Below are 12,055 nucleotides of genomic sequence, written 5' to 3' on the forward strand. Positions count from 1 at the left end.
TGCGCTTATCAAAATACAGCAATTGCAGTGCACAGTTTAGTCACAATACTGATGTGATTCTGATTACCAGTCTCTATAACGTGCTGACTGTCACAGTGCTGGTGTCCCTGGCCACAGGGAAGGAAGGTACCTGGGTTGAAACCAGCTCAAGCCTGTTGTTTACTAGTTGTTTAGGTTTTGTACCCTTATGTTGGACTGAGTCTCGTATTCACCCTCCCCACACTGGCAAGTCCATGAGACATTTACACCACCATTTGTTCCACTCTACAATTTTGAGCTCCGTTCACCTGTTGTTTAGCTAAAAAAAGGGCCACCTGCTGGTCCCCTTTCTGTGAACTCCTTTGCATAACTGCCAGAGCTCCTTGGGCACATCCCTGTTTTCCGTCGCCATGGAATTAATCCATACTTTTCCATGCTTCCAGCAGGTTTCTATATAAAATAAGTCTGGTTACCTATGCTTTTTTTTGTTTTTCCTTTCCTTCCTATCCCTCCTCTCCCTCCAGGAAAAATGCCATCTAACAAGAAGACTGCTGGAAAAAGAGCCCCTGCAAAAAGGAAACTTGCTGAAGTGTTTGCTCTGGGAGAGGTTCTAGCAGATACCTCAAGAAAAGAATGGAAATTAGGTGCCCCTATAGGGCAGGGAGGCTTTGGACGCCTATACCTTGGTAAGTGTAGTTATCTTTGATAATGCTTTAAAATGGGGTGTGGGATGTTGATCCTTACTCAAATGAATGAAAAGCTAACCCTAAGTTAGAAACATGTTGATCTTTTTTTAACTAGAATCTTAGCTTGGTTCATGAAATTGGGGCAAAAACTGACAGGTAGTCAAATGGTCACTATAAGCACTTGTGGTTGTATGAGATTCCAGTAGTAGTTCATTAATTTTTTTGAACCAGTCTCTTACTTTTTAGTTGTGAAAGGGTAGTCTAATTTATTTAAATTTGATTTTTTTTTTTTTGTTCTGAGTGAAAGAAGGGATTTTTGAATGAGTGTCCTTATGTCACAGATTCTGAACTGAGACTGTCTAAGCATATTCTGTGGAGTCTACTTGTCAGCAGGTGTGTTGGCTGGTTCTGACTTCAGTGTTGCTTTTGACTTTTTTGTTGCCTTGTGAACTTCTGACACAAGTCCCATACTGTTTTTTTTGTGTAACCAATACTCAAAACAAATTGAAATCTTCAACTTTACAGTTTAAAGCTTCAGAACAGATCTCATTTTGCAATGCTGTTTATTGAATTAATGGAAAATTTTTAGTAGATAGTGTTCCATACTTAGTATCTTTGTTGTTTGAACAGCTGAACAGAGGTCTTGAGAATACCTCAGGGAACTAAAAAAGCTTGGTTGCCCCTAGTAATTTTCCAAACAATTTTGAAGGGATGAAAGTTAATATTATCATAAGGAAAGTTTTTCTTTTGCTATGCATTTATGGTCTTCCTCCTTTTTGTCAAAAAGTGGCACTGAATTAATACTGAGTTGAAAAATATCCTGCTTTCAAAATGAACAAACTGCAGCATAACTGGATTGAGAAGAAAAACAGGCCCAGTGGGTGGCTTCTTGCCAAAGATGCTGTCTACTACTTGGAGAAAGAGAGAGAGTCACTTTTGCATGTGTGACATGGCAAAATAGTAGAACATGTTTTTCATCTTTATGTCCACAACTGTGTATGTTCATCACAGTCTAGAAAACAAAAGAAATGCTATTGACTAGGTAAAAGTTGTTGAATAATAAAAAATAGCTCCTTTATTTAATAAACTGCCTGTTCTCAAAAAGCCGTGAGGATGCAAGACCATATCCATATAGAGTAGTCTTAGATTATAGGGTAGTTCACATACCAAAGTCCAAGGTATGATACATGTTCACTTCAGTACTTAATTGCTTTGTCATTTATTTGTTCATGCTGCATAGCAAATAAGTGTATGTTTTGTGACAGTTTCCTCTCCTACTACTCAAAAACACTTCTTTTTTAACAGCTGATGTTAAATCTTCAAAGTCAGTTGGCAGTGATGCACCTTATGTTGCAAAAGTGGTAAGAAAGCATTTGGATCTTTACTTCACAACTTGAAAATGTTTGTTCTAGAATAGCATGTGTAATTTAAAACATTTTCTGACTGAAAATAATACAATCGTGCAGTGGTGTTTTAAAGTAGAGGTGTAGTGATACAGAAGAACAGTGATGAGAGGTGGGGCTCTTATATCTGAGGGTAAATAATGGAACATTGATGGAGTTGAAAAAGGTTCATGAAATGGCTCAGATTCTGTTTCATTTTCTGCTTCCTGTGAACAGCCTGAATATCACAAAAGGAATTAAATTTGGCTAGTTTTTTGAGAATTTCTGTGGTTCAATCTGTGTGAACTGTTGCTCACCACTGGATGTTGGTAAGCTGACAGATGGCTTGGGATTAGAAATGGCAAAGCTTTGATTCCCAAGGTCCCCACAGATATAAAGTCCTTTAAATGTTTTATCACAAAACTCATACGTATTCTAATTTTTATTGAATTAAAATGGCATTGCCACAATTTTTTTTAACCTAATGATTCGAGAGAAGAAAAAGTATTGTTGATAGCTCACTTTTAGGCCATTGTAACAAAGCGGCAAATTCTTTTTATTAGTTGAAACGTTTAAATGTTTTTAATCTTAAAGTAAATTTATTTAACTTGATTTGGCTATAATGTTCCCTTCCTAAGCTATAAAGTATTTTTACTTAAATTTTGCTAGATTATTTTGTATAGCTCTCACTATTATATATCTGGAATTATGGGAATAGCCATAGTTTGTCCAGACCATTCATTATCTTGGTGGTACTTCTGGTCCTGTGTCAAAGGAAATATCAGAAAACTGTATAAGAACTTCACAATGTAAAAAAGTTATTCAGCACAGTTCAGAACTGCAATATTTTAATCTTTTATTATTAACTTGTGTAGTCGTACCAAAATGCTTTACTGCAGTAGCTGGCTACTTATGTAAATATGTTAATTCTTCTAACATTTGTTCTTGAAACTAAAAGATCAGGTTTATTTAGAATGAAATATTTTCAGTTAGCGTGTGCTTTTAATCTTGATATTTATATCTGCTGACTACAGAGAAATTCTAGAATACTGGTTTTGCTGCTGTTCAGACACCCTGAGATACCGTTGGTGATGACCCTCTTTCCGAAATGTTGTCGCTTGCTGACAAAAGCACTGCTTACCGTGCAGATGTCAAACTACCACACTCACCATCCGTGTGCTGCTGCTGCCTTGGCTCTGTGTGGCCAGGAATGCTGCACAGACTAGGTGTCCCAGCCTGCAGCTGTTGCACAGTGGCAACCTACTTTTGTATCCCTAACCTGTGTCACTGTGGGCAGGGAGTGTCCATCATGCAGGAGCTGCTAGAGGCAAATAAGAGGCATTCAAATTATCAGCAGTGGCTTGCCTGTGAGAGGCATTGACTCCTAATTACTGGCTCCTGCTGAGTTTGGTCTGATCGGGAAGCAGAGCACCATTTAACTCTTATGGAAGAATCCAGTTTGACTTGCTTGTGAAATGGTCAGGTGTGCATCATTGTATGCGGTGTGTAATTGCTGTCCTCCCCTTTTCCTGAGTTTGAAGCCTGTCCACCTACTTCTCCACTTTGGGCTCTGAATATAGGAAGATTTGTCATAACTTTTGGCTTCCTTTTGTGTTATATACACTTTGTTGCAGCAATTTGTAAAGACCACCATTGCTAATCTCCCAGATGGCTACTCAATTTTAATTTGTCTTTCATAATTTTGTCTTTATGGCAGTAAAGAGTAGCCCCAGTCTTTGTGCTGCCCTCATAAATGACCCATAACATATTATGCCTCTACAGCCTGGTAGAATGCAACTGAGGGCCTATTTTCTGATGCCTGGGTGATTCCTAGTTGATCCACCAGCTGAAGCCAAGTTTTTAACAGCTTTGAACAATTATTAGAGTTTAACAAAATATGTGCTTCTATAGTAATGTTCTTCAAATCAAGCTATTAAAGCAGAATGTCAATTGGCCTGGTCTTTGACATCCTCATAATACTGGTGTCTAAGCAGCATGAAACAAACCTCAGTTTATATTTTTAACGTGCAGACCTTTCAGATGATGTTGTTCAGGAGTGGATGCAGAGGTTCACTTCATTAAATTGCTGACTGAATAAGATCAGAATTCTTAAAATGCAACTTGAAGAAATTTGTTGGATTTCAACATGTACAACCTAATCTCTTTCATTATGATATGCTCTCTAATTAGACGTTAATTTTAGTTTTGCAGCTCTGTGTTTGGAATATCCCTGAGCATAAAGCATAGGAGTTTGCATTTGAAGTCTTTCTTGGTCATATGACAAGATGACTAGTATGGCAAATATTGGACATCTTTACATGTGCCTTTTAAACATAGGGTATGCATTTATTTTTCTGCATGTAGACTTAATGATTATGGGACAACGGCTTCAGAGTCAACATGAAGATCTGTTTTGTAGTTAAATTGTTTATCCATCCCCTCAAGTATGAAAAGATATCAAATATTCGGTATATGCTCTGACTACTAGAGAAAGCTACATCTTGTTTTTCAAGCACTGAGATATAATTATTTTGTGGAATAATTTATTTACAGATAAATAATTTAAGAATTAACACCTATTTTTTGGCTACATTTTAGAAAGAAGAAAACATTCTTCAAACCTACATAAATTGAATCAAAATAATATGTATATTTTATATTATACTTAAGTTAGAGTATTAATGGATTGTGCTACACAGAAACAAGTGAATAGTTCAAGTAACATTTGTCTGAGGTAACTTTAGTATAGGAATTCAACTGTTTAATCCTTCTACTCTGTCTCTGTAATCTCTAGATCACTAATTTGTTGTCCATAGTGGACCAATAAGCTAACTGAAAGTAGATATGTTTACCAAAGTTTGTGCTTTGATCAGTTGGTCTAGTTGTGTTTTTTTTTTTCTCAGGTTAATGGCTTAAGTCCTTTAAGGAGGGGCCAGAAAAGCGTTTTTTTTTTGGCTCCATTGTTTATCAGGGCTATGCTGCTGGAGAAAGTGAGGTAGAGATAGGTGGTGGCTTTGTAATCGAGCATCCAGGCCTAGGAGTGGTGCCCAAGCTGGTATCTGCTCTCATTCTGACTGTTTTTCCTGCTCTGCCCTGAGCCAGTACATCAGAAGCACAGAGCCCATGTTCATCAGTATTTTATCTCTTGGCTTTGGTTTGCTGATATGGGACAGCAGTAAACCTGTGTTAGCTCAGTGGCACAGTCTGGCCTCTACCAATTTTCCAGATCAGTACATCTGCATTTAAAAGTTACAGTTACAACCATTTAAGGTTCATGTTCTATATCTTGGAACTTGATGATACGTGTGATTGTAACCTTTCTGTGTTTCTTTGCCAGTAATCACATACCTTTTGTTTAGATTTTTTTAAGTGTAGGATATTCTGAAACAAGTATTCTCACTGAGATAGGATGTACATTAGTAACTGGACTAAAATAAATTGCTTAAGCTTATCCTCAAATCGGTCACTTAAAAATAGCAAGAGTTGAAATCACTTTTTTCTTTTCTGTGCTAAGTTCTGGAAATGCAGAGTCAAGGTACTTGTCCATTTGCAGTTCTTTCACTATTTCAAAGCTTTAGTGTTTTCAAACCAATTTCTCTATTGCACTTTGCTTTTAATATGTAGTTACCATAGATTTGTCCCTACAAAATGGAAATAAAATACTTTATGTTGGCTTAAATATAAGGGAGATCTAAAGTTAAAATAGGTGTAGTTTCTATAATTTAAAGAGAAATTTTGAAATCCTCTGTAATTTTTACCTTGATCAACTAATGTATGTGGGGAACAAAATATGTTACATTCAGCAAGAATTTAACTTTTATTGAGATTTTTCCATCAGATAATTTCAGGTGTTATTTTAGGCTTGTTCATGGCTATTGCAATTGATGTAATCCAGCTTTAATCTGGAAAATCTGAGATAATGGATGATGTTCAATGTTTTCTGTTAAACTTTTGTTGCCAGTTATTGGTAATATTTCTATGTGTTTCAGATAATTTGTTATTCTTTAATCTGTTGTTATGGTAAAAGATATTTTGATACCCTTAATGTTAAGCAATTCATAATAAAACTAACTTTATAGAGCTAACCTTCTTTTATAAAAAGAACTTATTCTATTGAATTTATCAGCACTGGGTAGAGCTTTTGAGGGAGAATATGCTTTCACAGGTTGAATGTTTTTTGAACTTTTGATAATTTTTAGGGCCTATACACAGCAGTTTTTAACTAATTTTAAATTGTCTTAAAGGAACCCAGTGAGAATGGACCTCTTTTTACTGAGTTAAAGTTCTACATGCGAGCTGCTAAGCCAGATGAAAGTAAGCAGTCTATTAAAATGTTTTTAATGAACTACAAGCATTTAGGAAAATAGAGCCCTATAGGAGTAAGGTTGAACTTTAGGAGAAACTTTTGACAATGATCTAAAAAAAGAATTTTAAATTGCTGAAATCTATTTCAGACATAGAGTAAAATTAGGGCCTCTTGGTAAGACATTCTTTATGGTTCTGTGAATGGTATTAACTAAATTGAAACTTTAGTTGCATCTCTGTCTCTAGAGTGGGTATGTCATTAACTTTGCAGTATACTTTGCATCAAGTTTCCATGAAATAAGCAGCTCACATGTATGCAGAAACTGTGATGTGAGTGCTTTCTTTTTATGTCAGTCTACTGATGCGAATTCATGAACTTATCTTGATTGTATTTTCAGTTCAGAAGTGGACTAAGTCACATAAACTGAAATATTTAGGTGTGCCAAGATATTGGGGTTCTGGCTTGCATGAAAAAAATGGAAACAGGTGAATATTTCTTTTGTTGACATATGCAGGCATTTATTTCATCCACAACCACTGTCCCTTTTAGCCTTATTTACTTCATGAGATGTGTTTTCCACCTGTCTTCATGTCATTCATTTCTAGTACAAAATTTCATGTTCATTTTTACTACAGTTTTGTGTTCATGACAGGGTATGTTTAAGGGATGCATACATTTTATTTATACTTTGTTACTTGTATTTGTGCCTATTATATTCTTAGTGATTTAGTTATAATTTTTAGTTTTCATTTAGCTTTCATTTGAATATTGTTGTAATATGGTGTTGCTATAAATACATGATTTAGAAGATTCTCATATTTGAATTACAGTAAATTCAACTTCTAGTGTATAAGTCCTAATTGAATAATAGGACCACCTTTAATGTTTTTCTTGTGGTATGCAGTCAGAGTATTTGCACTCCCATGTGCAAAGGAATTGGTGATCTCTCTAAATCTATTTTGTCTTCCCTAAGGATTTGTTTACTGCTTCCCTAGGGATTTTTTTAATATTTTTTTTTTTTTACTGAATTTGTGAGCTAGAATAATTGCTAGTCTGATATTAAGTTTGTCTTAAGTTTAGGAATAATTTTTAGTATTATACTATGTCATGAACAGTTTTTGTTACTTGGCCTTGAATATTATGTCTTTTTATGCAACAGTCCTTGTTTCCTAGTGGGCTTTCTCTACACAGCTATGAGGTAAAGGAGTTGAGTAGTTCTTTGGCAGCTTATAGTAGGTCAGGCTTCCTTGTGTTGACCACTACATAGGGCAGTTGGTAAGTATGCCCTAGTATATCACAAATGTTATTGTTTCAGTAGCTCCTCAACTTTAAAACTAATGTAAAAACATTAATTCTGAGACTCAGATGTAAATACAACAAAATTATACTTTTTTTTTCCCCAAATAAACTTTTCTTTCCATTCAGTATTTAATACATGAGATTCTTTAATCTGTATAAGTGGAAACAGTTTGTCTGTAACAATGAAAACTTGCACACCTTTGGCAAGTGAGAGATTTTTGGTTTTAATAATAGGTTAAAGAAAGGTTATCACAGATTTCACAAAAGTAACTTTTCTAAGTAACCATGTTAAGTCACTTAGTCATTTATAAAGTAAAAAACACATTTCTGTAAGTAATTGATGCTTGGTTTAAGCTATAGTGAATTACAATATAGATCTTTTCCCCTGGGGGTGCTGATTGTTGTATTGCATAATTAGCCAGGAATAAAGAGCAGTTCTTTTTATGGGTGAACTTTTGACTAGATGATGTAAAACAATTAAATCGGTGTACAACATCAAAAAAAAAGTCAAGTATTTCCCACATATTTTTGTTCTGTGTACCTGCAGTTTATCTTTTGAGAGAGATGTTTTCTATCAGTAATTTGTACAATTAACAAAGATAGAATACTTGCTAAATACAATTCAGTAACTGCTGCCTTTTTCCTTGAATTTAGTTATCGATTTATGATAATGGACCGATTTGGCAGAGATCTTCAGAAGACATATGAAGAGAATGCAAAGAGATTTCCCCATAAAACTGTACTACAATTAGGCCTGAGAATAGTAAGTTTAAAAAATGTATTATATGTTCACAGTCTGGCTTCTTTGTGTAAATCTTTCGGTGAAACCACACTTTTAGGCTGAGTACAGGTCCTCTGCTGGGTGTAGCTGGGTACTGCATTTACATGACTATTTTGTTTTGTTAGCTTGATATTCTGGAATACATCCATGAGCATGAATATGTGCATGGAGACATCAAGGCTTCAAACCTTCTTCTGAGTTACAAGAACCCTAATCAGGTATTTCTGATGTATTTTATTCCTCATATTTTAAACCTTCTGTTTGAAAACACATGGAAGTGCTTTGAACCTGTGAAATCTAGCAGAAACTCATTTTTAAGCATGTATATGGTAACATTACTTCTGCTTGACATTTATGTCTAGTTAATATTCTATGATTTTTTTTAATGCTTTTTGCTGGACAGTTACCAAATTGATTATTTGCCCTAAATAATATTCTAGAGAAATTCTCAAGATTAAAAAGAAAAGTAACTTTCAAATAGCTGTTTGCAGGTGCCAACTTAAAATTACATAGCATAATGGAAAATTATGTTTGCCTGTCTGCATTGTTACCTCACTCCTTTGTTCAGTAGATCTATCAGATAAGTGTTCTGTACTTGGAAAAATTGTTCTTTAGTGTTGATTGTTCCATTTGATTTTTGGAAGTCTTTCATTTTGCTGCATTTTTAACACTCTTCACTATTCAAATGCTGCATATTAGAGTTTCAGAATTACGTATGTCTTCTTGCACAAATGCTTTTAACTCAGTAGATAAGTAGAATTATCTTCGTTCTCTTAAAGGAGCTGTGGTGTTAGTGAGAAGTAATAGTATGTAGAAGTATTCAAATGAGAAATCTGTCAATCAAGAGGGTAGGACAGTAAGTGTGTTTACAACTCTATAAACATTGTTGGTTGGTTTTTGGCATTTAATTGTACTGTCAATAACTGACTTACTGTACTTGTCCTCTGCATCACCAAGAAACTACTTCCAGATCAAACTGCTGGATGGAAAAGAACAAAATCTGTCTCATACATTGTTATGAAATCATATGTAGTAATCTCAATAAAGCACTGAGAAAAAAAAAATTTCAAATTAAAACCTGCTGGTTTTAATACTACTTAAGAAGTTCTGAGAATGGTCGGGAGTTAAATTTGCTATTTACACATTTTTTTTTTGCATTTGTAGTTCCTTAAACTTAGAATTCTTTGTGGAAATTACTAGGTATACTTGGTAGATTATGGACTTGCTTTCCGCTACTGCCCTGAAGGAGTTCACAAAGTGTATAAAGAAGATCCTAAAAGGTGTCATGATGGAACTATTGAATATACCAGTATTGATGCACACAAGGGTGTGGGTAAGGATAAAAAACGTTGTTCTTGGCGATAGGCTTTTGTGCATCCTTCTGTTAAACACAAAACACTTTATTTTCTGCATTGGGTTTCATAAACAACCAGGTTTCTGAATCTTATCAAATTTTTCTTTCTTCTCTGTGGACTATGCTGGCATTTCTTTTTCCATTTACTAGCTTTTACTTTGATATTCATATACTATATTTTTAATGTAACTTAAGTAGATTTCCCTCAATTTATAGAGACTTCCAAGATGTTTAGTATATCATTTCTTATTAACTAAGTAGAAATGAAGTAGTGCTTATGAGATTTTGATAGTAAAAAACAATTCTCTTTTTTCAGTGGGTAAATAGGTTCTTCTCATTGTTGACATTGTTGCTTTGTGTTTTGCAAAGATGTACAATGTTCTTTAAGCTTAATGTTTGGAAGATTTTTTAACAAAACTTCGTTTAATTATGAAATAATTTATTATATTATTTCATAACTATTCCTATAGTCCATGAATATCACAAGGCAATAAGTGAGAAGTAGGTGACCATGAAAAGGACAGGTCTATGTCTGATTAAACATTGGGGATTTACAGTGAACACCAGTTTAATTTTCTTCATTCTTAAGGTTTGGTTTATTAGCATAAAATTGTGTCCTGCAAGAAATAACAGTTGTTGAAAATTATTTACTTTGGGATGAACTGTTGCACATATGCTTAAAACTGAACATGAACAAAAATGGTGTGATTTGCCCGTTTACACTACAGGTGCACTCTGTGGTCAGTGTACACGTGAGTGGTTTTTGGTTTGGTTGTGGTTTAGTTTTTGGCAAGGTGTAGGGATCTGGTCTATTGTCCTCTCTTCAGTTTTCAGACCACATAAATTATTTCATCATCGTGAAATATTTTTGTCAGGAGCTGGAATTTTAGCACTATTACCTTTTTATAGCAGAAGGGAAGTAAAAACTGTTTTGAGCAGAAAGTCAATCACTTTAGTAACTTGCTCTTTTTTTCCTACAATTGGAGTACTTAAAAAGCTTCCCAAATTGGGATAACTGCAGCATGTCATATTCTTGAGTAGAACAGAGGGATTGATAAAGAGCTTGAAAATGAAGTTGTCCTTTCATATGTAGGAACAATATTTTTTCCTTCTGTGATTTCATGCGAAAATAAAGAAGTAAGTAACAGATACAGTAGTGTTACATAGAAACCGAATGCTAACGACTGCCTTAACATATTGAAAATTTTAACTGCTGTTAATCTACGTGTACTTTATTAGCTGCTGTTACAGTTCTTTCTTTATGTATACATATGTGTTTAGTGCCATCAAGACGTGGTGATCTGGAGATCTTGGGTTACTGTATGATTCATTGGCTTAGTGGCTGCTTACCATGGGAGGATAATTTGAAAGATCCAAATTTTGTCAGAGACTCAAAAATCAGGTGAGAAACTACTTGTTTTCTTTCTCTGTTCAAATAGAAATAGAAAAGAAAATGTCTCGCAGCAGAAATGCTTTTTACTTCCAGTCTGTTCCCTTTTGGTGAGCAGGCTGTTGCTTTGTGTGCCCTCCAGTTTCCCTTCAGCCTGTCTCCTATATCCTTGGCTTGCAATGAAACTGCTTGTGTTGTTCTGCTCTGTCCTCTTTTGCATAGGTGAGGTGCTTGTTTGTCCTCTACAGTACTGTCACTTTAGAATGCTGCCATGGTTAAACCAAAAACACTTAGCACTGTGCAGGTAAAAGTCCTGCTTTACAGGAGGAAGACTGAAGTATGGAGTGAGAGTAGCCCTTGTAACACTGTGCTCTGAAGCCAGTGGCAGAGGTGAGAGGTAATGGTGGTCTTTGAGTGTCATCCAGATAGAGGGTTTCTAACACAGGACTTCTATATTTTCTCTATGTCCCTCTCCATCACATTCCTTTGTGTTCCCCCCCTCTGCTGCTAAATCCTGTCTTGTCAGATACTTAATATGAGGCAAGCTGTCCCAGAACAGCAGTTGCTGTCTCATTAATACTTGTTATTAGCCTTCCTGATCACTGCTGTTCACACACTGGCCTCCATCAATGTTAGTGAAGCTCCCTACACTTGGCCCCAGTTATCATTTTGATAGGGGATCTGTTATGAATGTCAGTTAGAGAAAGAGTCCTTTAGCAGGAAGTGGTGAGAGCATTCATATGTGAGGGTCTAAAATGGATTAGTTCTTTTCCTTCAGCCTTCTAATTCCTTGCTTTTATAGGAATCAAAAACTGTTGAACAAAATCCTGTATTTCAGATAGCCTCTCTGGTGTTCATCAAGTTCTCAAATGTACTAC

The 12,055-nt window shown here is 35.2% G+C and overlaps 1 protein-coding gene across 1 annotated transcript in view; it reads left to right on the forward strand.

The window, feature by feature from the left end:
- Positions 1–508: 508 nt before the first annotated feature.
- VRK1 (vaccinia related kinase 1) overlaps positions 509–12,055 on the forward strand; it is a 28,031-nt gene continuing 16,484 nt past the window's right edge. The window contains exons 1-8 of the mRNA XM_008937532.1: positions 509–665; positions 1,971–2,026; positions 6,292–6,361; positions 6,751–6,838; positions 8,307–8,415; positions 8,559–8,651; positions 9,634–9,766; positions 11,069–11,189. Coding sequence (XP_008935780.1) covers positions 509–665; positions 1,971–2,026; positions 6,292–6,361; positions 6,751–6,838; positions 8,307–8,415; positions 8,559–8,651; positions 9,634–9,766; positions 11,069–11,189 — 827 coding nt within the window. The remainder of the gene's footprint in view (positions 666–1,970; positions 2,027–6,291; positions 6,362–6,750; positions 6,839–8,306; positions 8,416–8,558; positions 8,652–9,633; positions 9,767–11,068; positions 11,190–12,055) is intronic.

The sequence above is a fragment of the Merops nubicus genome, unplaced genomic scaffold, assembly GCF_000691845.1.
Source record: "Merops nubicus isolate BGI_N331 unplaced genomic scaffold, ASM69184v1 scaffold18523, whole genome shotgun sequence".
NCBI classification, from domain to species: Eukaryota; Metazoa; Chordata; class Aves; order Coraciiformes; family Meropidae; genus Merops; species Merops nubicus.